The sequence below is a fragment of the Colobus angolensis genome, unplaced genomic scaffold, assembly GCF_000951035.1.
Source record: "Colobus angolensis palliatus isolate OR3802 unplaced genomic scaffold, Cang.pa_1.0 Scaffold472, whole genome shotgun sequence".
In the NCBI taxonomy this organism is placed as follows: Eukaryota; Metazoa; Chordata; class Mammalia; order Primates; family Cercopithecidae; genus Colobus; species Colobus angolensis.
Window position 1 is genome coordinate 492,866 of NW_012118177.1, and position 26,450 is coordinate 519,315.

The 26,450-nt window shown below is 44.0% G+C and overlaps 2 protein-coding genes across 3 annotated transcripts in view; one reads left to right on the plus strand and one right to left on the minus strand.

Moving 5' to 3' along the window:
* Positions 1-15,651: 15,651 nt before the first annotated feature.
* Positions 15,652-18,913, minus strand: RIPPLY1 (ripply transcriptional repressor 1). Of its 2 annotated transcripts, XM_011958707.1 has the most exons (4): positions 18,709-18,907; positions 17,713-17,788; positions 17,051-17,115; positions 15,652-16,477 (listed from the first exon to the last, which is right to left on the minus strand). In XM_011958707.1, exons 1-4 carry the CDS (start codon positions 18,861-18,863, stop codon positions 16,318-16,320), a joined length of 456 nt encoding a protein of 151 aa, XP_011814097.1. In that variant the 5' UTR covers positions 18,864-18,907; the 3' UTR covers positions 15,652-16,317. The 2 variants fall into 2 exon arrangements, with proteins under 2 accessions (XP_011814097.1, XP_011814098.1); XM_011958708.1 differs by lacking the exons at positions 17,051-17,115; positions 17,713-17,788 and having other exon boundaries at positions 18,709-18,913.
* Positions 15,683-26,450, plus strand: part of CLDN2 (claudin 2) — a 29,886-nt gene continuing 19,118 nt past the window's right edge. The window contains exon 1 of the mRNA XM_011958705.1: positions 15,683-16,094. The gene's annotated coding sequence lies outside the window, so the exon portion shown is untranslated. The remainder of the gene's footprint in view (positions 16,095-26,450) is intronic.

Consider the following 26,450-nt stretch of genomic DNA (forward strand, 5'->3'; position numbering starts at 1 on the left):
AGCATAAAAATAATGAAATCCTGTCATCTGTGGCAACATGGATGGGCCTAAAGGATATTATGTTAAGTGAAATAAGCCAGGCACAGAAAGTGAAATATTGTATGTTCTCACTCATGTAAAAGCTAAAAATGTTGAGACAGAAATAGAGAACAGTGGTTTCTAGAGGCTGGAAAGTGTAGGGGGAGGGGAGGATAGAAAGAGATTAATTAACAGATTTAAAATTATAGCTAGATAGGAGAATAAGTTCTAGTGTTCTATATCACCATAGACTGACGATATTTAATAATTTACTGTATATTTTCAAATAACTAGAGGAGATAATTTCTAATGTTCTTAGCACATGAGAAAAAATAAATGTTTGAAGTGAAGAATACATTAATACTTTGATTTAATCATTACACATTGTATACATGTATCAAAATATCACACTGTATTCCATAAATATGTGCAATTATTATGTGTCCATTAAAAATACCATGAAAAATTATATAAATTGAATCTTATGGCTATAATACAATATGCATCTTTTTAGTTGGCTTCTTTCACTCAACATTATGTTTTTGTAATTCATCTATGTTACGTATCAACGGTTCATTCCCTTTTATTGTGTGTGATCATTGTATGGCTATATTATGGTTTTTAAAATCCATTCTACCATTGATGGAAATTTGGATTGTTTCCAGTTTGGGGATATAAAAATAATGTGGCTGTAAGCTTTCTTATATTTGACTTTTGATGCCCCTCTTTATGCATTTCTTTTGGGTATATATTTAAATATCCGGAAGTGAAATTGCTACGTCAATAGGGTATGTATATGTTCAGCTTTGATAGATACTGCTAAACAATGTTCCAAGTGGTTGTGCCAATTAATACTCCAATCAGTCATAAATAAGAATTCTGATCTCTCTATATCCTCACCAACACTTGGTATCGTCTACCTTTTTACATCTTAGCCATTCTGGTGGCTGTATAATAGTATCTCATTGCAGTTTTAATTTGCATTTTCCTAATTATTTTTTAAAGTACACTTTACCGAAGTATAATTAACACAGAGTTAAGGCACTCATTTAAAGTATACATTTTGACAAAATGTATAATGTATGAATTTTACAAAATGTATACACCCGTGTAACTAACCACACCGCAATCAATATACAGAATATTTCCATCACCCTGAAATTTCCCTTGTTCCTCAACCAGGTCAACCTCCCCCACCCTCAGTTCCAGGTAACCTCTAATCTGCTTTCTGTCATCATAGATTTTTCTTTTCTAGAGTTTTATAAAAACTGAGTCATACACTAAGTTTTTCTGTCTGCCATTTCTGGAATAATGTTTGCCCATATCAGAAGTTTATTCCTTTTAGTGTTCTATTAGTATAAATATACCACAATTTGTATATCCATTCACCCTTTGATTGTCATTTGGGTTGTACCCAGTTTCGGGCAATTATGAATAATGTTATTAGGAACAGTTGTTTACAAGTCTTTGTGTAAACATATTTTCATTTCTCTAGGGTAATGTTCAGGAATGAAAATGATGGAACATATTTTTTAACTTCCTAGGGAACTTCCAAACTGTTTTTCAGATTAATGAACCATTTTGCATTCCCACCAGCAGTATCTGTGAGCTCCAGTTGTTCCACATTCTCACTAGCACTTGGCATTTTAAAAATTTTGTCTTTTTAAATTTTGGCCATTCTAGAGGGTGTGTAGAGTATTTCATATTGTCGTGTTAATTTGTATTTCACTGATGTAACGGAGTCCAATGTCACTTAATGTACTTATGGATGTTTCTTTTATCATCTTTTGTGAAGCTTGTTAAAATCTTTCACTGATTAAAAATATTTAAATCAATTTTATTGAGATATAATGCATAGATAATGAAATTTTACCAATTTTAAACAGTTTGAGGAGTTTGAAAGAAAGTATACACTCATACAACCACCACTCCAATCAAGATATAGAACATTTCCATCAGTTTAAAAAGTTCCCTCCGGCCCCTTTGAGGCAATCGCCTCCTTCCACCCCTCGCCCTTGGCAACATTGAACAGCTTCCTATCACTGTAGTTTTGGTTTTTCTAGACTTTCATATAAATAGAATCATACAGCATGTAGCATTGTTTTATTTTATAAGATGTTATTTTTATTGTTTATATACTTCTAAAAATAGCTTCTGTGAGATACAATTTATGTGCCGCAAATTTCATCCTTTTGTGTTTTTTGTTTTAATTTTTATTTTTGAGACAGTGTCTCACTCTGTCACCCAGGCTGGAGGGCAGTGGCATGTTGATGGCTTACTGCAGCCTTAAACTCCTAGGCTTAAGCGACCCTCCTGCCTCAGCCTCCCAAGTAGCTAGGACTACAGGTACATGCCACCATGCCCAGCTAATTTTTAAATCTTTTGTAGAGATGGAGTCTTGTTCTGTTGCCCTGGCTGGTCTCAAATTCCTGACTTCATATGCTCCTCCTGTGTCAGATCCCAAAGTGCTGAGATTACAGATGTTAGCCACTGTGCCCAATGCAAATCCACCCATTTTTAAATGTAAGATTCAATGATTTTTAAGTAAATTTACAGTTTTACAACCATCAACAAAATCCAAATTTAGAACATTTCCATCACTCCAAAGAGAGCTCCCAATCCTCATTCCCATTCCTGGCCCAGGTAACCACTAATCTATTGTCTACCTTTTGTAATTTGCCTTTTCTGTACAGTGAATATAAATGAAATCATACAACATTTGGTCTTTGCATGTGGCTACATTTACATATAATGTTTTTGAGGCTAATCATGTTGTAGCCAAGTATCAGTAGTTAGTTCCTTTTAATTACTGAGTTGTTATCAATTGTATGGATATATTGCTATCTATATATTCATTCAACAATTGATGAACATTTGGATTGTTTTCACCTTTTTTCTATTATCAATAATGCTGCTATGAACATTCATGGTATGTTTTTGTGTGGACATGATTTAATTTCTCTTAGGTATATACTTAGGAGTGAGATTGCTGCGTCATATGGTAGCTCTATGTCTAACATTTTAAAGACTTGCCAAATTGTTTCCCAAAGTGAATGAACCATTTTACATTACCAGCAGTGTATGAGGTTTCCATTTTCTCCACATCCTTGTCAACACTTGTTATTGTCTGTCTTTTTATGTAACCATCCTAGTAGGTATCTAGTGGTATCTCATTGCAGTTTTATTTTGTATTTCCCTAATGTGAGCATCTTTTTATGTTCTTATTACATATTATTGGATGAACTGTGTCCCCTCCAAATTTATATGTTGAAGTCCCAACTCCCAGTAACTCAGAAGGCGACCATATTTGAGATAGGGTCTTTAAAATTGTTATTCAGTTAAAATGAGACCAATAGATTAGGGCATTAATCCAATATAACGGTGTCCTTGTAAGAAGAGACGGATATACAGGGGCACATATGTATGGAAAGACAATCATACGAAAGGGCAGCAAGAATGGCCATCTACAAGCCATCAACAAGAGAGGCCTCACAATGAAACCAACACTACTGACACCTTGATCTTGGACTTCTAGTCTCCAGAACTGTAAGCAAATTAATTTCTGTTGTGTAAGCCACACAGTCTGTGGTATTTTGTTATGGCAGCCCTAGTAAATGAATACAGCTAATGATGTTGAACATCTTTTCACGTGCTTATTCACTACGGATATATCCTCTCTGGAAAAACATTTGTTCGTGTCTTTTGCCAATTTTCTAATGGAATTCTTTGAGTTCTTTATTGTTGAGTTTTAAAAGTTCTTTTTCTATTCTAGATGTGAGTCCTTTGTCAGTTATAGGTTTGCAAATATTTTCCCCTAGTCTCTAACTTGTCTTTCCATCTAATTCACAGGACATTTCACAGAGCACAGGTTTTTAATTTTAATGAGGTCTAATTTATCAATTTTTCCTATATAGTATCATGATACTGGCATCAAGTCTAGAAATCTTTGCCTAGTTGTAGATACCACAGATTTTCTGCTATAGTTTTCTCTAAAAGTTTCATAATTTCACATTTTACATTTGTTTATAATCCATTTTTAGTTAATTTTTTTGAAGATGTGAGGTTTAGATCAAGGTTCATTTTCTATTTTTGCCTCTGCCTGTCCAATTGTTCCAGTACCGTTTTTTGAAATGGCTGCTTTTACGTCTTGGTAAAAATCAATTTCACATATTTGTGTGAGGATATTCACCTTAATTTTACAAAGATACTTTTGCTGGATATCAAGTTCTCGATTACTTTTTTGTTTGTTTTTTTTTTTTTAATTTTCCAGCACTTTGATAAGCTCGTTCTATTGTCTTTGACCTTTATTGGTTCTCTTAAGCTGTCAGTTTTATTGTTGTACTTTTGAGGTTAATATGTCTTCTTTTTTCCCTCCAACTGTCTTAACCCTTAACTTAAAAGTCTAAAAACAATGTAAGCCCTTTAAGGAACATTTGGAAAAAAAGAGGAAATGAAGTAAAATCACATCTAATGTCATCAGCCTAGCACAACCATGGATTTGCGCTTCTGGATACTAAACATTTTAAAGAGGGTTCATTATTCAATCCCCTGCCTATTTCTTTCTTTTTAATCCTACTGTCGTTTTCTTCCCCCTCCTTTTGAGATGGGATCTCACTCTGTCGCCCAGGCTGGAGTGCAGTGGTGCAATCTCGGCTCACTGCAACCTCCACCTCCTGGGTTCAAGCGATTCTTCTGCCTCAGCCTCCCAAGTAGCTGGGATTACAGGCTCCTGCCACCATGCCCGGCTAATTTTTGTATTTTTAGTAGAGAGGGGGTTTTGCCACATTGACCAGGCTGGTCTTGAACTCCTGACCTCAAGTTATCCATGCTGGGATTACAGGCATGAGTCACCATGCCCAGTCTAATCCTACTGCCTTCTATTTGGTTAAAGTTGTGGAGTCTCCAGCTGCATGCAATTTTATTGGACTCATAAAAATAGATATAAGGAAGCATTGCAAACATCTACATTTATGATTCTTACCTTCTATTCAGATAGGAAGAGCAAAGTTTTCATTTCTACTAACTCCTCATGAGCCTATGTATGGTTTTCTATATATCTAATAGGGGAAGAGTCCACAAAAAGTGTATAATATGTTACATAAAAACTAGTATCTTCACCCTTCCTTTTCTTAAAAGTAAAAAGAAAGTCTCCTACCTTTCATCATTTTATTTGTATTCCTCTATCTTCATTTTACTTTTTATGTTTCAGCAAACATTTTGGTCAGTTGGAATTTTGCCTACCATTTTTGGTGGTGTTCTTATACCTGGAATGATTCTCTTATGGATTATTTGTAAGTTTTTCCACTATTTTGGGGAAAAAAACACCCTGAAAATTTCCCTCTACCTTTTTGGAGTTTAAATAGTATGAATCCTTAAAGTTGTTTGTAGAAAAAAAAGTCCATTTTCCTAACATGCTGAGTGTCTTCAGAGTGAAATAATATGTAGCCGGGTGCGGTGCCTCACGCCTGTAATCCCAGCACTTTGGGAGGCCGAGGCAGGCAGATCACTTGAGGTCAGGAGTTCAAGACCAGCCTGGCCAACATGAAACTCTGTCTTTACTAAAAATACAAAAATTAGCTGGGCATGGTGGCTCTCGCCTATAGTCTCAGCTACTTGGGAGGCTGAGACGTAAGAATTGCTTGCACCCTGGAGATGGAGGTTGCGGTGAGCTGAGATCGCACCACTGCACTCCAGCCTGGGCGACAGAGTGAGACAGTCTCAAAACAAAAGAATGAAATAATATGTTAATGTTACTCAAATGCACAAGCAGCCTAGCTGCGGAGAAATAACGTGAACTTCAGATTTTGTAAGCCACTGCCAATGGCAACCACCAAATGTCACCACTCCCAGTAATTCAGGCAAATTTACTGTTCCCACATTTACAGTTTCACATACAGGACCTCTTGGGAAACTTCCCCAAGTTTATTAGGAAATGGGGTATCCAGGAAAAGTGGGCAGACAAAAACTATTTCTACTACCTTTTTAAGTGAAGCCATGAGGTTTAGCTTCTCTAGGAATTTACATGAATGACTTCTATGCAAGATCGCCAAGGGTTTCTCCCAGAAATTTATAGGGCTTGTGTCTGCATTTTGAAAGGCAGACTATTATCCTGAAGTTCTTTTCACAGTGCTTATTAAAGTACAACTTTATATAACATTTTACAGTTTTCTGAGTGGTTTAATAATGTAACTATATACTGGAACCTCATATAATGTAACTATATACTGGAACCTCATTGCCAAAAACCTGTGCGGTTGATAGGCTAAAGGTTGCCCCCATTTTAGAGATGAGAAAATTAAATTACTTGTCCAACGTATTAGAGAACCAAACAAGTAACAAATGACAGAACTAAACAAGTACCTGAGTCAGTCTTCTGATGCTTGCTGCCCTTTCCTTCCCACCACACTGCCCCCATCTCAGAAGATACTAAATATCCATTCAAAAAATCTGCTAAGTTTGCAAAGAATGGCTTTTTATTTCAGGCCTTTCTTACACATGGAAATTGTCATCAGTTTTCTAAGAATATTTTGGTACTCAAGTTTCTATGGCTGTGTTTGAGCAGAGGGAAATTCCACTGTTAGTCCAAGGCAAAGCTCATACTCCCAGGCTAACAATTTCACTACATGGGCAGGTCACTTCTCGGTATCCATGAAAAAGTTACACACTACTGAAAGCTCAATATAAAATTTGATTTTCAATTGAATGTACTCCCAAAATCCCCAGCAGAAAGTGAGGAAATCGAACATGTGCATCCTTTCTGCCCAGTGTAGACACAGGCTGGGACAAGACTCTGACCTTGGGCAAACCTTCTTAGATGTTGTGGGTTCAAGTTGGAGTTTTTATTCCCAAATTCCTGAATCTCACCCTTCCCCTCAACCCTTCCCACCAAGAAAACTATATGTGCAAGGAGCAATAGTAAGCAATAGTAAGCAAAGTATCTATTAATAAACGCTTGATCTGAGAATTCAGCATAGGCTTGGTAACCTTGTTCTCCTCTTTCTGTTGCAGGGTTCTTTGGTTTAAAAAAAATGGATTGGGCCGGGCACGGTGGCTCAAGCCTGTAATCCCAGCACTTTGGGAGGCCGAGACAGGTGGATCACGAGGTCAGGAGATCGAGACCATCCTGGTCTACATGGTGAAACCCCGTCTCTACTAAAAATACAAAAAACTAGCCGGGCGAGATGGCGGGTGCCTGTAGTCCCAGCTACTCGGGAGGCTGAGGCAGGAGAATGGCGTAAACCCGGGAGGTGGAGCTTGTAGTGAGCCGAGATCACGCCACTGCACTCTAGCCTGGGCGACAGAGCGAGACTCTGTCTCAAAAAAAAAAATAAAAATAAAATAAATAAATAAAATAAAAATTTAAAAAATGGATTGGAAAATGCAACTTACGCTACTCCCTTCACTCTGAAACTGAGAAGCTAAAGTCTTCAGAACAAATTTGGCCTGACCTAATCATCCAGCAGCAAGTGGAACTGGCTATCTAGTCACAGATGTGTATAATTCGCTGTGGCCCAATGATTGGCCTCAGACCAATGAGATTAGAAACTCCCATGCAGAAAGAGCAAAGGTGCCTGAAATTGCAGGTGAAAGTATTTTCTCTCACCATGGACTAAGGCTGAAGCACGGAGAGAGGGTTAAAAATGTTTTGCTTCCCTAATATTAGAGAGGGAGTACACTTGCTGTTTTACATATATCTATTGGTGAGAGATTGATTTCAATGTTGGTTCCTGCTCTCGAGTTGCCATGGTGATGAGCAAGTGAAAAACAAATGATAGCAGAAAGAGAAATTCAGTGCCACCCAGAGATCCAACACTCCAGAAGGAAGTAACAAGATTTCCCTCTGAGCAGAACCAAGCTTGCCAGTGTCACATGGGGGCTAGGAAGAGGGTGTTTGGGCTCTATGATTTGTTATCTCAGCAGTGCTCATTTTGTCACCAGTGTGTTATAATGAGAAAACAAGGCCACTGATATTGACAGTCAAGCCTGCATCCTCTGCCCCCAAAGTCATATCAAATGACACCGAGAGCTTTGAGTTATTATCGTACTGCTTCTCTCAGTGCCTACAAACAGATGCTGCCATCAGGACCCATGCTGATGACATGCATCAACACTTCCCAATCTTTGTGCTGACTAGGGACAAGACTGCCCTTTTGAGACCCTGCCCTGATGGTTATGTCCAACATGAAAAGAGTGGCTAAGTCAAGCTGGCTGTGAGTATGGGACAGCAGCTAATTCTTTAGCAGTGCATGCAGCTTGGCTGAGAAGATAATGTTCACCTCTCTGCAAACCCATCATCTAACATTTAATTGTATTCTTGGCATGTTTGGAGATGTGGCTGTCTTGGGTCACCAGTCCTGGCAACATGGTGCCACTTCTTTTAGGTGAAGAATCATAGTTTGATAGTTTCCTGGAAATACAACCTTGGCCTCAGTAGAAGCGGGAAATTGATGTCAAAGTGTAGTGGTGTGGCCTTCAAAAGTAAGCTCCATCCTGGATTACTAGTGCTTCATATTTAGTCAGAACTCAAGGCCCTGGATGATTGCAAGGGTTGGTAGAAAGCACTGGACTCAACATCGAGATTCTGGAGGTTAGTCCTGACTCCTGTACTGACTTGCTGTGCAACCTTGAGCAAGTCATTTCCCTTGTCATCATCTTCAATATCCTCATTAAAAAATTGTTACTGGGCACAGTGGCTCATACCTGTAACTCAATTTGGAAGGTTGAAGTAGAAGGATTGCTTGAGCCCAGGAGTTCAAGACCAGCTTGGACAACAAAATGAGACCACTGTCTCTACAAAAATAAATAAATAAATAAATCAGCAGGGCATGATGCCACACGCCTGTAGTCCTAGTTACTCAGTAGGCTGAGGTGGAAGTATTGTTTGAGCCCAGGAGTTTGAGGCTGCAGTGAGCTATGATTGAGCCACTACACTCCAGCCTGGGTGACAGTGAGATCCCATCTCTAAAACAAAATGAAAAAAAATGAGAGTACTGGGAGTATTAAGACAGTCAAATGAGATCACGGAGGTAAAGCTGCTTTGAAACACAGAAAGAGCCTAGAGCTTGTGTAAAGCAAGCTTATTAACATTCCCAGAATATTGAAGGACAAAGATGTGCAGTCCAAGATTCTTGAAAGTGTACATGGAGAAAAGCAAGTATCTTAGCCCATGTCTTTCCCATAAGCTTCAAGGGAGCGTGTTGACAGTACTTGGGGCACCAGGGCTTAGTAGAGCTAGATAGTGTATTAGTCTGTTCTCATGCTGCTAATAGAGACATACCCAAGACTGGGTAATTTATAAAGGAATTGACTCACAGTTCCCCAGTGATGGGGAGGCCTCAGGAAACTTAGGATCATGGTGGAAGGAGAAGCAAACAAGTCTTTGTTCACATGGAGCAGCAAGGAGAAGTGCTAAGCAAATTGAGGAAAAGCCCCTTATAAAACCATTAACTCTTCTGAGAACTCACTGTCACGAGAACAACAGAATGAGGTAACCACCCCCATGATTCAGTTACCTCCCACCATGTCCCTCCCATGACATGTGCGGATTATGGGAACTACAATTCAATTTGAGATTGGGGGGCGGGGGGCACAGCCAAACCATATCAGATGGGAAAAGCAAGAGAAGTCAAAATGGTGACGAGTGACGAGTATTATGATACCATGTGTCAAAAAGAACAATTATTAGATGTGTATACATTCATATATACACCTATGCACTATAGTAGTGTGTGTACATGTATATATAAATATATATGTATGTCTCTATCACATCTGTAATGTGCCAAGTAGTCTGCTAGCCTCTTACATATGCTGTCTCATTTAATTCTTACATTAACCCTGTTAAAATGGTATTATTATCATTCCTATTTTATAGATGAAGAAACTAAGGCTTAGAGACATTTTCTCATGGCCACTTAGCTAACAAGGAGTCGAGCCAGTATTTGAACCCAGGTTTAGTTTTAAGTCCAGCGTCTGTCTCCCTACCCACCAGGCACAAAACAGCCCTGGCCATAGAATCCTCTGGGTGGATGAGCCCCCTCATCCCGGGCCTTGTGCTGTAGGTTTAGAGTTCAGCCACTAGAGGGGGCTGCCTGTCTTGCTGTTAGCGAACACACGTTGAATCGCTAGGGACTTGGAGGCCGCAGTTCTCTCCCTTGGGTGGAAGACTTCTAGAAGAACCCAGAGCATTACTCCAGCTGGTTCCTGGTCTTTCCCTGAACCTCTTTTAATTCATAGTTGGTCCCAGGCCTCAAAGTGTCCCCATTGATGGGGACAGCAATGCCTTTGTGTGACAGTTTACACACTTCTTTCCCCATAGGCTGCAGGAGGCCAGAGTGAGCTGCCTGCCCTAAGGGACTTTCAGGGCTTCTCTGGGGGAATAAGGAGGAGGGAAGGAGGAGCCTAGTAGTTAAGAGCCAGGACTCTGTAGTCGCACTGTCCTGTTCTACCCCAGCTTCCCACTCACTGCCTGTGCCACTAACAGGTCACTTATCTGAGTCCCAGTTTCTTATCTGTAAACATTAGGATGTCCCACCACCACCACCACCCAGTTCAGGATAAAGTGTGTGTGGTGCCAAGCATAGTGCCTGGGATAGCACAGGAGAGCTCAGCAATTGGTAGTTCCTCCCACTTTTCAGCCAGAATGAGACATGCCCAGCCAGGGCCCATTCCACTCTGAGGCAGCACAGCACTGAGGGGCAGGAACAGAATTCTCTCATCCCCCTCTCACCTCTGGTAGCACTGTGCCCACAGCCCAGGTGCTGTGAGAGTCTGCCACTGCCAGGCAGGAGGTCCCCAAACATTCCTCCCTCAGTGACACCTTTCAGAGGCCCTTCAGTTTTTCCTGGCACCTGGCCCAGAGTTCTTCATATCCTCTGACTCACTTCCCTGCAGCCAGAACTTAAACCTTTTCTCCCTTGCCCTCCCACAGATTTAATCCTTCAGCAAACCCTGTTGATTCTACCTCCTGAAAGCACAGGGCTCTGGAGTCAGGCGGCCCTGAACCCTGGTTCTGCCACTTACCATTAATGTAACCTGGAGCAATTGCTGTCATCTCTCAAATCTTGGGTCGGTCATTTATTAATTACGTGATGTTAAGATTCCTTAACCTCTCTGAACCTCAGTTTCCTCATCCATAAAACAAGGAAAATAATAGTGCTTGAGTTTTAGGGTTGCCATAAGGATTAAATGAGGTAAAATGTGTAAAGAGTCTGACACTTAGAAGGTGCCACAGTTTACCAACTGTGTGATTTGGGGCAAATTTTAAAAACCAGTCTAAGCCTCAGTTTTCCCAACTATACCGATCCTTCAAAGTTGTTGTATTAAAGGAGTTAATCCATGTAAGGTTCGTAACAAGAATTCCAGAATTATCAACTGTTCTCACTCTTATCCTCCTAGGTATCCTGTTGTCTAGTCTTATCTGGACAGGGAAAGTCCCACTCCCACACTTGTGGGTGTCACCACCTCCTACCCACCCCCACCCCACTGTGCCTGTATGGCTCTCTAGTGGACAGACAGTTCATCTCCTCTCCTCTCCAGTCTCCTGTCATAAACTGGTGACCTGACTTCACTGTTTTACCTGTCATGGCCTGGTGTTGGTTCCTGTATTTTTTACTTAATCACCGCTGACAAGGTTTGTAGCATCTTCCATGCAGGCACACAAACCTAGGCATAGAAACCCAACTAACTCTTAGTTTTCTCATTAATAAGTGGGGATAATAATAAGAGCTATCTCTAGGACTGTTGTGATTACAAGTACCACACGAGACGATGGGTGTAATGTCAGTAGCAAGTGCTGTGGCACCCGCTGTCAGAGCACTCATTCCTTGTTGGCTTTCTGTATCTGGGTTTCTGTGTTTCCATGGAGGTTGTCATGAGCCTTGCCAGCCAGGGGATAAACGAAAAACACAGGAACCAACACCATGTTCCTGATAGGCCAAAACAGTGGATTCAGGTCCGCTAACAACCTTGTTTGGGACGGGGATTGGCCACCATTTGGCAAAAGGGAAGTGGGGAGGAAAGGAGACAATGTATCTACCCACTAGATGGGTCACACAGGCACAGTTTCGAGGAGGGGCTGAGAGGTGAGGTTTTGTAACACCCACTGGGTAGGCAGACAGCTTTCCATGACCAGGCAAAGGAGAATAGGCAACTATTTTAATGAGCATGTGCTGTGTGGGGAACAGATGTGATACAATAAAGAACTACAGTCAAGAGTTCAAGACCAGCCTGGCCAACATAGTGAAACCCTGTCTCTACTAAAAATGCAAAAATTAACCGGGCATGGTGGTGCACACCTGTAATTCCAGCTGCTCGGGAGGCTGAGGCAGGAGAATTGCTTGAGCCTGGGAGGTGGAGGTTGCAGTGAGTCAAGATTGCACCACTGCACTCGAGTCTGGGCAACAGAGTGAGACCTTGTTTCAAAAAAAAAGGAAAAAGGAAAAAAAGAAAAAGAAAAAAAAAAACTACTACAGAGGTTGTAGTGAAAGCGTTAAGAGCAGAGAGTTGATCTTGACACTTGAGGGGAGTGGGCCTATGAATTGAGCCAGCATGCAGCAGATAAGGCATTTGAACCCAGGCACATCTGCTTCCAAAGCCCATGCTCTTAATCATTACAACATTAAGGGTTGGCACATAGTAAGTGCTCAATAAGTATTGTTTAATGAAGGAATTCATAGTGCTGCCTCTTTCTGAAAAGTTTTCTCCCTCCATTACTACTCATGCCCATCCTTCAAAGCCCAGCTCAAAAGCAGCCTCACCCCAACAGATGTGTCCTCTCACTGCTGCTACAAGGTGGGAGAAACAGGAGGAAGTCAGTGCTAGGATGGGGAAATGCTGGAACACTAGGATGGGCCAGCTGGGTGGAGCTGGAGGAAGGACTCTTGAGTTTTGCACAGAGATTTTTCTCCTGAGTTTATGCACTGGAGTTGAAGTTGGTACAAACATTGGAAACGCCCATAACAAAGTAACTCATACTGAGCTCTGATTAGTCAGAACAGTGAATTCCAATTACTCAGCAACCACGTATGGGGAGGAGGATTGGAAGCCATTTCAAGACAGGGGACGGAGAGGACAGTGAGACAAAATGTCTGCCCAGTAAACAACAGCACGTGTGCCGTAAGGGAGGTGGGGTTGGGAAATGAGAAGAGTCCACTCTGAGTTAAGAATTACTACTCTAAGGATTTTAGGGTCTTTAAATCCCTGAGGATTTAGGGATTTGTAATTCTATGCTACATAATACCTTAAAACCAAGGATATTGGGATTCCAAGGATTTTAAATCCCTATAACCTATGGTATAAGGATTCAAGCTATTTTTGAGCTATGAAATCCTGGGTGCTTAGGACCCAAAACAAGGATTTTAAACAGAACACCTGACATTTTGAAGTACTAATTAATCTCCCTTCTACTTCAAATCAATCCTGGTTTAACCCTTGGAACAGAGGTTTCCAAATTGTATTTCCCACAGTCTAGGGATCCCTGAAAGTGCCTCACAGAAAGGGGTGGAGACAGCTACTTTACCAGAGAAGACACCAGCATAAGAATTCTGCCCTCCCCCCCATTATGGCTTCCACCAGGGTAGCTCCATTTTTATTTGATTTATATATTGGGCTTCTGCATTCAATTCAAAAGAAAAGTTTTCCTGCTAAAGCACAAAAAATGTGTTTACAAACCTCTGGCCTTGGAAAAAGGGAGCTGAAACCTGTGGGCTACCATTTGAATGTAGACAGTGGTCCAGGGAGCCACACTTCGCCTCTGCTTTTTGTTGTTGTTGTTGTTGTTGTGTTTTTTTTTTTTTTTATTGTTTGGGGTTTCTTTCTTTTTTATTTTGGAATAAACACTGAAAAGATGCTTTTACTGGTAAACCATCAAATGGTGCCAGGAAGATCAAGTGGTGATAACTGACAAATCAGTTATTAGTTGAGTAAATCGTCATTAGCTGACTCTGGCCTATAAGATCGTTTCTTTTATAAAATCAGTAATAGCAGCTACTAAGACTACTATTATTATGACTACTACCATTTATTGAGAGTTTGTACTATACGACAGGGGGCATGCTAAGTACTTTACATATATTATCTCATTTAATCCTCACAATAACTCTGAAAGGAAGTATTATTGGCCCCATTTTACAGATGAGGAGACTGAGACTCAGAGTGGATAAGTAACTGGCCCAAGGTCATACTGCTAGCACATGGTAGATTCCACTTAACTTACAAACAGAAACAGAATGGACTAAAAGAATTAATGTAGTCAAAGGTCAACTGCCTGGAAGCCTTAATTAAAGAACAAGGTTAAATTTTGACCAATAGATGGCACCAGTGTGTGAGTATGGTGGCCTACTCAAGGTTTTGTCCAATGCAGGCAAGTCCCAGCTAGGGTTCAGAACCGAAGCAGCCTGTCTCATGTTGAGAGAGGAGGAAAAGAAAGATGGTCATCGTTTTGCTCCTGAGAGAGATGACATTACCCTCTCCCCTTTGTAGCTAAACCAGGAAGCTGGCAAGTTGAGGAACAATGGTGGTTCCACCAAGAGCTGCTTTCAGAAGACTTGAGAATCTTTTCTCTTTCAGCATTTTCTGAGCACCTCCTTTGTGCCAGGCAGTGTTCTGTGCAATGAAATCATATGGGAATATCAAATACAGCCCCAGGTTACTACATAGGAAAGGAGGCAAATGCTATGTTAGGGGAGGCTCTGAATGTGTGGGGGCACCCAACCTGGTGCCTGAGGGATCTGGGGAGGCTTCCTACAGCAGGGGTGTCTGAGCTGGTTCTGTTGGATGAATGAGAGTTTACCAGGCATGTGAAAGTGGAAAGGCATTCCAGACAGGGTTAAGGACACAGAGGTGTTAGAGAGCATGCCACATTCAAGGAGAGGCAGTGTAAACTTCAAGAGTTGAGAGATGAGTCTGAAGAGACAGGCAAAACCCACACAATTGAAAGGCCTAGAATATCAAGTTAAGTACTTGATTTGTGAAGATATAGCACTGTGTGTGAGTGTGTGTGTGTATGTGTGTGTGGTGTGAACACATATATTTTTCTGAGAAGCCACAGGTTCTCAAGGGGATCTGTGACAAAAAAATAAAAATAAAAAATAAAAAAATAAGCCCAAAAGTGTTGGCAAAGGCATGATATGGTCTAATCTGGTGGTCAGTGTGGAAGATGAATCACAAAGGGAAAGCTGGAGGCCAAAAAAAAAATAGTCGAAGAGTAATTGGAGCAAGGGTAAGCATGAGGGTCTGAGCTGCAGTAAATACAAAGGGAATTGAGGGAAAAAAATGCTACGACCTAGTAGCCCTCCTCCCCACATGCACACAGCCATCTCTGAGGCTCAAATGAGGCTGCACCTGTCACTTTTCCCCTCTCACCTCCATCCCTACTCCCAACTTTCAAGCTGCCTTTTGGGGGCCTTTTTGTTTCCTTTCCAAGCCATCCTTGAAGTTTAATCAAGTCTGATTTCACAAGCTGATGGAGGGGGCCTGGCCCCATGCTGAGTCCCCAGCCCTACAACCCCATGAAGAAAAACTTGTCAACTGACCTCAGGTAGGAAAAGCAATGAATTGGCCTTGAGCTGGTCTCTGACCCCTCTGCCCATGGCTTCACAGCATGGGCAGAGTTCAGTTAAGAAATCAGCACAGTTCCAAGAAAAAGGAAAACACCCTCCAGTTTATTTTTCTCCTGATTCATCTCATGCCAACACACAGACTTCAATGGACAGCAGGCAAAATGGGGGTCATCCCCAGAGGAAGCCGATTCTCTACATGCCCCCTTCCCTTACTGTAAGACTCATCAAAAAGGCACCCCAAACTTGCATGGATCTGCTGTTGGTATTCCTGGGGGTGAAGCCAGAAGTCAGGCTTTCCACAGAGAGACGGGACTACATGCCCACCTGGGAAGGCTGGGGAGTCAAAGGACTTGAGGAGTGACTACTTCCCTCCGCAAGGGCATGCCTGCCCTGCTCTGCTTCCTGGAGGCTTCAGCAAGCCTTCCTTCTTCTAGAGCTCCTAGAACCCTCCCATGGTCAACACAACAGCAGCCCAGACAATGAGATGCCAGAGGCCTGGGCTTATAGGCCAGTCAGGTAAGCCAGGGTGAGCTGGGCAGTTAGAGGACCCAATTTTCAGTCCAGAAAGCTCTATCTAATTGAGGTTTGTGGAAACTTGCCAGACAAATTGAATCCCAATCAGACTCTGGCTGCCACCATTTGGATAGGTTAGGGGTGGGGAAGGGGGATGAGCGGTGGTGCTGTAGGATATGGGCCCTGGTACCCTCACACACCCTTCTGGCCCCTTTTCATCAGCCTCCTACTTCTCTTCTTCATCCTCCTCTTCTTCATCTTCCTCTTCTTCTTCGTTGTCTGAGTCCTCATATAGGTTGATGGTTGCCTGGACAGGAAAGTTCTGCAGTAAAATCTCCCCAGCACTGTACAGATAGTCGAAGGAGTGGGATTTAGGCCAGAAGAGCCTGTGGACGGAGAAGAAACATGGCCCCTAACTTAGACAGGTCTCATATGTGCAGAGGGGCCAGTAGGGCCAAGAAAGAAGCTGGCCCCTAAACCCCTTCTCTTGGCTGCAACAATGAGGTCAGAGGGAAAGGAAGAAAGAAAGTTTTGTAACAGAACCTTCTGCATTGTTACAAAATGGCCCCATGCAGGAAGGTAACCCCTTATGGACCTATAGTGGTGGGGGCGGGGGCCCAGCCCCAACATCTATCAATTATGGCTCTGACCCCATCTGCTACCTACCCCAGAAGGCTTCTAGCCAAGAATTCTCCAGCCCTGTGGCCCCCATCTCCTTCCACTGAGGATTATTTCACTGACCCATCCATGGGGGATCATTCTTGGGCATCATTAACAATGCCTCCACGGAAGACAGCCTTGGCCAAGTCCCTTAACCTCTCTGGGCTCCAACTTTCTCTTCTATGAAACAGCGATCATAGATAGCAATCCCTCCCTTCTCCTGCTTCACAAGACCTTTGTGAAGATTCAAAGAACTAATGGATCTATGTCAAGTTTGGAGCTTGATGCCAGAAGCTTACCTGACAGGGTGATGGAACTTGGATTCAGCCTTGGTGACCTCAGCAGCCGTTGCTCCGCCAGCAGCCTGTCCAAAGCAAAAGCTAGCATGTGGTTCAAAGTACATGGCTAGATAACTTCCTCGTCTGTACCAGAGGTCAGAAAGCTGCAGGTAAAATGATCTTGAAGAGATCTTAGACATCTCTGGGACCCAGCAACCCGCAATACCTGCCCCTCAACAAGGGGTCTCTCTTGTTTCTGGTTAAAAAACAAGCAGACAGAGTCCTGTGGGTTGTTTGCTTCCCTCTTCTGTTCCAGCACCTGTTTGGAGGCTCTCCAGGGGACAGAGCTCTACTGGAGCAGCAAAGATTCAAGGAGATGGGGTGGGTGGGAGAGCACTGGAGCAAGGTGCCAGGAGACCAGGCCTCAAGCACCAGCAGTGCCCCACACTGGATGTGGGGCCTGCCCAGATCCTTTGTCCACTCTGAGCCTTGGTCTCCTCATCTTTCCAATTGCCACAGAAAACTTGGATCTGCTCTCTGTTGGAATCAAATGTTGGCAAAACTGTGAGGATGCTATCTCAGATCTGCACCCTTGGACTGAGGTCAGGGGTTCTCTGGGAAGTGACCTGGTCAGTGTTAATGCATGTGGCTGCATGTCATGCGTCACAAGGGCTCGAACTCACCAAATCCACCAGCTTCCTCATCTGCCTTGGGGAGTCATTTGTGGAAGACAGCCAGGGCCTCCAGAGACAAGTTCCTCTGGGACAAAGAGAAGAGATTAATCATTAGAGAAAGAGACTGAAAGGTGGACTCCCTGAGATAACAAGAGGCCTCCCAAAAGCTTGGCTCAGGTGCCATCTGCTCCAGGAAGCCTTTCCTAAGGCTCCTGAGCCCATTCCAGGACAGATGCCCCTTCTCTCAGCTTCAGCAATGTTATTATTGCTTTTATCATCCTGTTTTGTAATTGTCTCTTTACTTGTCTTTGGGCTTCTTAAGCTCAAAGATATGTTCAATCGTATCTGAATCCTCAACACCTAGCACAATATCTGCTACACAGTAGCTGTTTCAGTAAATGTTTGTTGAAGGCTAAATGTTTGGAGTAATGAATAGGGGTTAGATGGAAAATATCTTGCCTCCTACTTCCTGCTCCAAGAAGTAGAATTCAGAGCTCTACCATCTTCCTGGGCTGAGGAAGAGGGCCAGAAATGTTCCTGGGCCCACTGCTTCCCCACTGTACTTGCAGAGGTAGGAAAAAAGCCAATGGAAATCTTATGTCGTGGTCAGGAAAAAGACAATGTCCCAGTCAAGGGCCTCTTTAGACTTTGGTCCTCTTTCCCCACACTCCGCACCGCCACAGTCTAGATTGTGTTAAGCCCAGGTTTCATAGGAGTTCCCCATCCCCCTCAGGGGACTCAACCACCTGGCCTATGAAGACCTGGCTGCTTCACCTTCAGCTTTGGCAACAGCCACTGTCCCCAAGTCCCCTCTTGCCACCCAGCGGGATTAGTGAGGTGAAAAGCCAGATGAGATATTCCAGCTAGAGATGAGGAGGCAGGGCTATGAGGCCATTGCTTTTCCCCTTCACAGAGAACAGGGTGCCCTGGACATCTCATTTTCCTTCCTCTCTCAGGAAGCCCTCAAGCCTAAGTTCAGTTTGCCAAAGGCCACGCTCAACTTACCTTTCACTCCCATCTACTTCTTTTCCAGAGGAGAGAAGGTGAGATGGGCTTAGCAGGCCAGGGAGTGCCAGTGGGGCTTGTGCTAGGTCTGGAGCTAGGGCCAGGGCCAGGGCTGGAACAGGGGTGGCAGCAGCAACACAGGCAGCAGAGTCCATTCTTAGGGGACCAGAGCTAGGCGGACTGTGGGGTCCCCTACTTCCCAGAAACTTCTGCACTCTTTTGGCCTTTCCTGGGACACCCTTTTATAAGCCCTGCCTGGTCTTATAAATTATTCAGGGAGGACAGGGGTGGGATGATTCTGGAGGGGGACAAAGATTTAGGGAAGGGGCTCAAGGAGGGAGAGCTGGGTTCCTGGGTGTGAAATCTCTCCCAGTTGAATAAACATGGTGTCAGTGGGAGGTGAAGGATTTGCTTTGCCTCCAAGTCAGAAAGGAAAACACAGACGGGGCAAATCGCACACCATTTGTGTGAATTCTCCAGGCAGTAGCAAGGCCTGAGAGGGGAAGGAGAGGAGCTCATTAGCACTCTGAAACCATAGAGCTGTCAGGGACAGAGGGCTGAATAGACAGGCCTTTAACAAAGCCAATTCCTGGCAAGAAGAGACAGCTGACTTCTTTAAGGAGAGTGAGGGACTCACTTGTTATTTCAGCTCAACCTCAAATAGATTTGCCAGGTGGACCTGAATATAGGGTGACTGCCATTAAGCATATCATCTGGGTTAGGGAAAAAAGGGGGCATTCTGGGCACAGCAGGCCCAGTTGCCTGTACAGTAAACCTTAACTCTTCTTTCAATGCCCCTCAGCCCCTTACTGATCAGTTCATTTGCCAAAGTGCCCCCTCCAGCCTCAGCAGTAAGTGGCCCAGTGAAGGAGAGCAGGCAGGATTTCACAGGCCTCTGGGTGAGATTCCAAACCTCAGAGCTCAGCTTCCAGTTCAGGAACCAGGGTGCTGGGGAGAGGCAAAGTTCTGCCGGACTACAGAGCCACTGAAGGACCAGCCCCAGCCCTAGGCCTCAGTTCCCTCACATGAAAGATGAGGGTGCTGACCCAGTGGTCCCATAGGACCATGCCAGCCTGAACACTCTCTGACGGGGGCTACATAAATGGGTACTGAACCTGGGCAAGCCCAGAGGCTTGAGCACAGTCCTCGGCCTTAGCCAGCCTTCTGGGCCTTTGCCAGAAAGCTTCTAGTTACAACTACTGGCAGGGACCTTCCGCTTCAGAGGTCTCGAAAATATTCCTCCTGACCTCAGTGTCTAGCCCCAGCACAGATTTAGCTTCTTGGGTGTTCATCACAGTCCGGTTTGTAATGGTCGAAAATTAGAAACAACCTCAATGTCCAATAATAGGAAACCAGTTACATTAATTAGGGCAAATGCTTGCAACTGAATACCAAGCAGGTGCTCATGATCATGTTCTGGGAAGTGTAATTTTTCAACACAGACAATGGAAAAAAATCAGATGGTAAGATAGCATGACTAATTTAAGGGCTCCTCGTTTCTCTGTTCACCTACCCCCCATCTTCACCCCACTTCCAATTCTAGTCTCACTATGTTCTTTTCAGCAAAGGAAAATTGAAAACAACCTAAATGTCTCACTTTTAAAAGCTGGTTAGATAAATCATTGGGCAGTTACACAATTTCATATTAAAATTGGCATGGTAGAAGAATGAGGGAAAAGTTAACATATTGAAAGAGTGAAAACAAAATAAGTGTCTAAAATATTACTTAAAGGATGATTCCATTTTGGTAAGAAAAAAGATGTAGAATGGACAGCGTGCAGAGAAAAAATAAGACTGGTGAGAAGAAAGAATGCTAAGGTTGTCATTTCTGGGAGTAACAGTGGGGTGGATTTTTACTTTATGTTTTTCTGAATTTTCTAAAAAGTTCCACAATGAACTGATATTATTTGAGTAATGAAAAGGAAAGGCACTAAAAATAAACATAAACCAAGAAAGAAATGTTTATCCATGGAGGAGAGAAAGCTGGGTGAAATGACAGATATTTTCAAATATCTGAAGATTAGACTGCAGTGAGATTACACTTGTTCTGGGTGACTTAAAAGGGCAGGGCTGAGGCCCATGGCTGGAAGCTACAGGGAGACACATTTTGGCTCAATCAAAGGAAAACTTTCTAATGGCTCAGTCACCACCTAACCCAAGGACCTGGCATAGTCCCAGCCCTCAATAAACAGAGGTTTATTATATGAGATGAAATGAGTTCAGTGGAATGTGCTGCCTTGGACTGGAGAGAGCTCTCTGTCCCCGAATTTTCTAAGTGCAAGCTAGATCCCAGGTCCTGAAGAGGGAAATCTTGTGGGGAAAGAGAGGGTTGCTGGGGAGCCGGAGCATCTTTCAATCTCCGAGAGTTCTTGCTAAATTTACCTTCATGAGCTGAGCATTTGCTTGTACTGACTGCATCATTGGCTGAAAGGAGGATTGTGGCTCAGAGAAGGAGTCAGGCTGAAAAGACTGGGCTGGAAGGAGATGGCGTGCAAAGGAGAAAGAAGCACAATACCTGTTGTCACACTCTAGGATCTTTTCCATTTGTAAGTGGCCTCCGAGAATCAGCAGAAGGAAGGAGGGAGAGGGCTAAGAGGCAGATATTCCTCCTGAGCTCAGGGCTCATGCCTGACCAGACTCAACCATGCCACCCATCATGCCACCTCCCATCTTCAACTTGTGTTCCTTCAGTCACTCCCTTCACATTAGGAGCTGTCCAGTCCCTTCACTCCTCTGACTAGCAGGCCTCAGGGTTCCACTTACACTCAGCTCCCAGCATGCTCTCCTGGAGCCCAGGGAGCCTTCAGTCCTGTTTCCATGGGTCTTTGTCCTCCCTACACAATGGCTCTGTCTTGCTACCTCCTAGGAATTGCCTCAGCCTCATTTAGCTTGTGGGACATCAAGCCGCTGGCTCCTCTTGTTGGCTTTTCCCTGGCCTGTAAGATTTAAGGCCTGCAAGTGTTGCTGGGTAAAAGTTGGCTGTTCTCCTTTTCACTTAACACAAAACAGGAGTAAATTGGTCAGCAAGGCAGCAGAAAAGGTCTGAATAAACCAAGATGGAGACCTTCCTATCAGAGCAATTAAGATCTTACCTCTGTTCCCCGTAACAGGCTTATAGTGCTTCTGGGTTTTGCCAGTGATTGCTTTTCCAGACCTTTCTGAGAGTACCGGGGTTAGCATTGCCTAGCGAAGGGACAGACAGGAAAGGAAAGTGCCGTGGACTCTGCCTCAAGCTTAGCGAGGGAGACAAGACCCACAGAGGGAAGACAGACTTGACCAATCTCAGCTGACTCCCCGCGCCCCTCAGTCATCCTTGAGCATGTTCCCTTGTCAAGGCCCCAGCTCCAGCCTCCACATTTTGCTTTGGCCACATTCCAAACTTCCTTCACCTCCTTACCATGTTCCTGCCCCTCCCCTCTCTGCGTGGAATAACCTCTCCTTCTACTTCCCTGAGAAAACAGAGGCCTTCAAGCGTGAATTACCTCAGTGCCCTGCCCCATTCCCCCCTCAAACTTGGCCTGCCTTTCCAACTTCCTTCCCCTCCAGCCCTCTCTTCTCAGGGGACAAGGTGCCCCTCTGGTTAAAGGCTAATCCCTTCGCCTGGGCCTTGGCCTCATCCACCTCCTTCCTGGGCCCTTCCTCCAGCCGTTTGTTATGCTTCTTGTCTTTGGGAAAGTTCAGCTTCTCTATACCAGCTCTTTCTCTCCTGATTATAAAATGCTTGTCTCTGTTATCCCAAAAAACAAGAACTTCTCCTCCACTGTGTGTTCTCTTGCTCCTCTAACTTGCTCTTTCTCTCTTGATCTCTTTCTCTCCCTCCCTCCCTCCTTTCCTCTCTCTATTTTCTTTCCCTCAGTCTCAAATTTTATTGAAAGTAGTCTACATGCTAGACTTCCGCTTTTTCTGGCTTCCCACTCACACCTCAACCAAAAGGAGTTTGGCTCCAGCCACATTATCTCAGTGAAAGGGCTCTGTCACCAATGACCTCCTAATTGCCAAATTTGATTACTTCTTTGAACTCTGGGTGGCAAAAGACACTGTTGGCCAAGTCCTCATTTCTGAAACTGTCCCCTCTTTTGGCCTGCATGATCACGCTTTCTTGGTTTTCCTCCTGCCTCTGGAACCATTCCTCATGGTCTCTTTTGCTGGCCTCTCTTCCTCTGCCCATTCCTTGAATCAGTGGTTCTCCAATTACAGTCCACAAAGCAGGCTGATATTATACAGCGATGTTTTCATGGCAAAATGAAAAAAACTTTACTAGGAAAGTTTTTCAATAAATAAATCTTTTCAATTATAAAGGATTAGGCCGGGCACTGTGGCTCACGCCTGTAATCCCAGCACTTTGGGAGGCTGAGGCGGGCAGATCACTTGAGGTCAGGAGTTCAAGACCAGCCTGGCCAACATGGCAAAACCCCGTCTCTACTAAAAGTACAAACGTTAGCCAGGCGTGGTGGCACACACCTGTAATCCCAGCTACTCAGGAGGCTGAGGCAGGAGAATTGTTTGAACCCAGGAGGTGGAGGTTGCAGTGAGCCGAGATTGTGCCACTGCACTCCAGCCTGGGCAACAAAGCAAGACTCCTTCTCAAAAAAAAAAAAAAAAATGATAAAGGACTCTCCTTCGTTCTGAGATTATGCTCTTCCTACTTTTTGGTAGTAAAATGTTCTTTGAAATGATGGCAATGATGGAAGTTACTTTATCTCTTTAATGTTTCTACTTTGGCAAAACAAAATGTTAGTTTATCTATGTCAGTCTCATAAATGTTTACTGAATGAATGAAAGAATGAGAGCTATGTTTCCCACTGAAATTTTCCCAATGGGTATCTCAAACTTATTCCAAAACTGAACTGTTTTCTCCCGGGACAAATCTCCTCTGTACCTACCTTGGAAACCAGTATCATATTGATCCAGTTACTCAAGCTCAAAACTTTGGCTGCTGATTTCAGTCTTCACCATTTCTGACTTTTGTCTCCTCCATGTTCTGCACTCCTCCACTCTCCCAGTTGTTTCTTAAATTATGGCCTCATCCATCCTCTCTCACCTGGATGCTCAACAGAGCTTCCTCATAGTTTTCCCTGTCTGTGAGTTAGCCTTTCCAATCCATTCTTCTCACAGCTGCCCCAGAGATCTTTCTAAAATACATAGCCAAGTATGGTCTTCCTCTCCTTAAAAACTTCCAGTGCCTATAGAAAATGTCTAAACTCCTTCGTGTGGCAGTTAAAGCCCTTTCACATCTGAGCTCAGCCTGCTCTCTGGTCTTCTGCCTCAGAAGGCCTTCCACACGCCATCCACTACAGCCTCCCTCAACTCTATCTCCATCCCACAAACACGCCATTCACCTGTAAACTTTTCAGGGTTTAGGGCCTCTGGATGCTCAGGATCATTCTTGGGACAGTGTATTTTTCTCTTTTTTTCTTTCTTTTTTTTTTTAGACAGGGTCTCACCCTGTCACCCAGGCTGGAATGCAGTGGCACGATCACAGCTCACTGCAGCCTTGACTTCCTGGGCTCAAACGATCCTTCCACCTCAGCTTCCCAAGTAGCTGGGACCACAGGTATGTCCCAACACCCACGGCTACTTTTTTTTCATATTCTATAGCAATTTTATATACAGATGCATTGTATATCAAATGAATACACTGATACCAAATGCATGGACTGGGCCATGCTGTAAAATATATTTCTTACTGTGGGTCACAGTCAAAAAGTTTGATAGCACTAAGGAGAATAGCACAGATATTATTCTGTAATTCATTTAGTTAGTGCTGCTCACGTCATTGTCCTTTGCTCTCAAAATGGTTCTGGTCTCATTGCTGGGTGTAACAGAGGTCAGAAGACTGGATACTGCCCAAAGATTTCATGGAGGAGGGGGAGATTGAGCTGGACTGGGTTTAAGGAGGCAGGGAGCAGGTGGAAATGCAATTCTGGCAGAGAAAAGTGACACAGAGGTGGATAATAAGAGTAGAGAACATTTGTTAAATATTTATATGCCAGGCATTGTTCTAAGCACTCTGCGTGAATTAATTCAAGTCTCACAAAACAACCCAGTGAGGAAGATACTATTAAAAGCTGCATTTTAAAGATGAGACCGGGGAACTTACCCAGGGTCACAGAACTAAAAGTGACAAGATTGGGATTTGAACTCGGGGAGTCTCTGTGCTCCTAACCACTGCCCAGCCCTACCCTGCCACTGGGGAACAGTGGGGAGAGTGGGCTGTCTTGGGAAGTGAGAGCCTAGGCCAGCGGGCAACAGAGGGAGGAGAACGTTGAATGCCAGGTTGAAAGTTCCAGCAACAGGTTCTGAACTCCTCTCCAGAAAGGAGCTCTTCCTCTTTCCCTCTGCCCTCTGCCTTGCAAGCTGGGGCTCCTGGGGTTGAAGCAGGAGGCCTAAACATCCAGTGAGGGTGCCTGGTGGAGGCTGGAAGTAACACAGGGCCTGCTCTGAAAGAGGAGCAAAGGATAAGTTTCTCTCCCCAACCTGGGCCTGCCTCCAAATCATAAATAGCAAATGGTGCCTGGGGCCTCCGCCCTCCAGTCCAAATGTCCCAAATGTGCCAACTCTTATATGCAGTCCCTTGGGTTCCTGGGATGGGGAGGGGGGTCCCCTCTGGAGAACAGTTTGTTCCCGGGTCAGCTCTCTTCCTACACCCTCCACCGCTTGGTCCACCATTTGAGCCAGGGCTGTGGCCCATGTGGTGCAGATTCTCTTGGCAGAACCTCTCGCAGCTCCCCATTTGCTCCTCATTTGGACTGCAGAAGCCTAGAAAAACAAAGCTCTGAGGAAGAAGGTGGGCAGGAGGGAGGTGTTTGGAAACGTCACTCCCAGCTGGGCTCCATCCCTTCTCCGTCCTGTCCTTCCATCCAGCTCCTCCCCTGGCTCCTTGGGCCAGCCTCTTCATCCTCTCTTCTCTGAGACAGCCCCTTTTCCCAGCCTGGCCTGAGACCTTGGGAAGATGAAGCGATGCTGAATTCTCAGTAGCGCGGTCTTTCCTCTTTTCCTTTTAGTCTTAGTGTCCTGATGATCCTGGCTAAGTAAGCAAAAGATACTAGTAACTTGTGGCAGCTATTTTCCTTGGATGTGGATCCTGAGAAACTAACAAAAACAATGACAAGAAAAATAGCTCACATCTACTGACTGTTTACTGTGTGCCAGGCACCGTGCTAAGTGCTTTGTTGTTTTATTATTGACTCCTCACAAAAATCTTATGAGGTAGTTACTATTATTGCTGCCATTTAAAGGTGAGCAGAGGCCGGTCGCAGTGGCTCATGCCTGTAATCCCAGCACTTTGGGTGATCTGCCCGAGATGGACGGATCACCTGAGGTCAGGAGTTCAAGACCCTCCTGGCCAACATGGCAAAACCCCGTCTCTACTAAAAATACAAAAATTAGTTGAGCGTGGTGGCTCGGGGCACCTGTAATCCCGGCTACTCGGGAGGCTGAAACAGGAGACTCACTTGAACCCCGGGAGGTGGAGGTTGAAGTAAAATGAGATCACACCAGTACACTCCAGCCTGGGCGGATAGAGTGAAACTCCATCTAAAAAAAAAAAAAAAAGCCATTAAAAATAAAGGTGAGCACAAAACTGAGGCATGGAGAGATTAAGCAATTTACCCAGGCTCAAGGAGCTATTGAGAGGTTTGTCTTCCACTCTAACTCAGGGCCTTCTTCTCTAATGCCTGTACTTTTGCAGTCAAACTTAAAGTGGAAAAAGCTTAGGCCCTACAGCTAGACTTGGGTGTGGG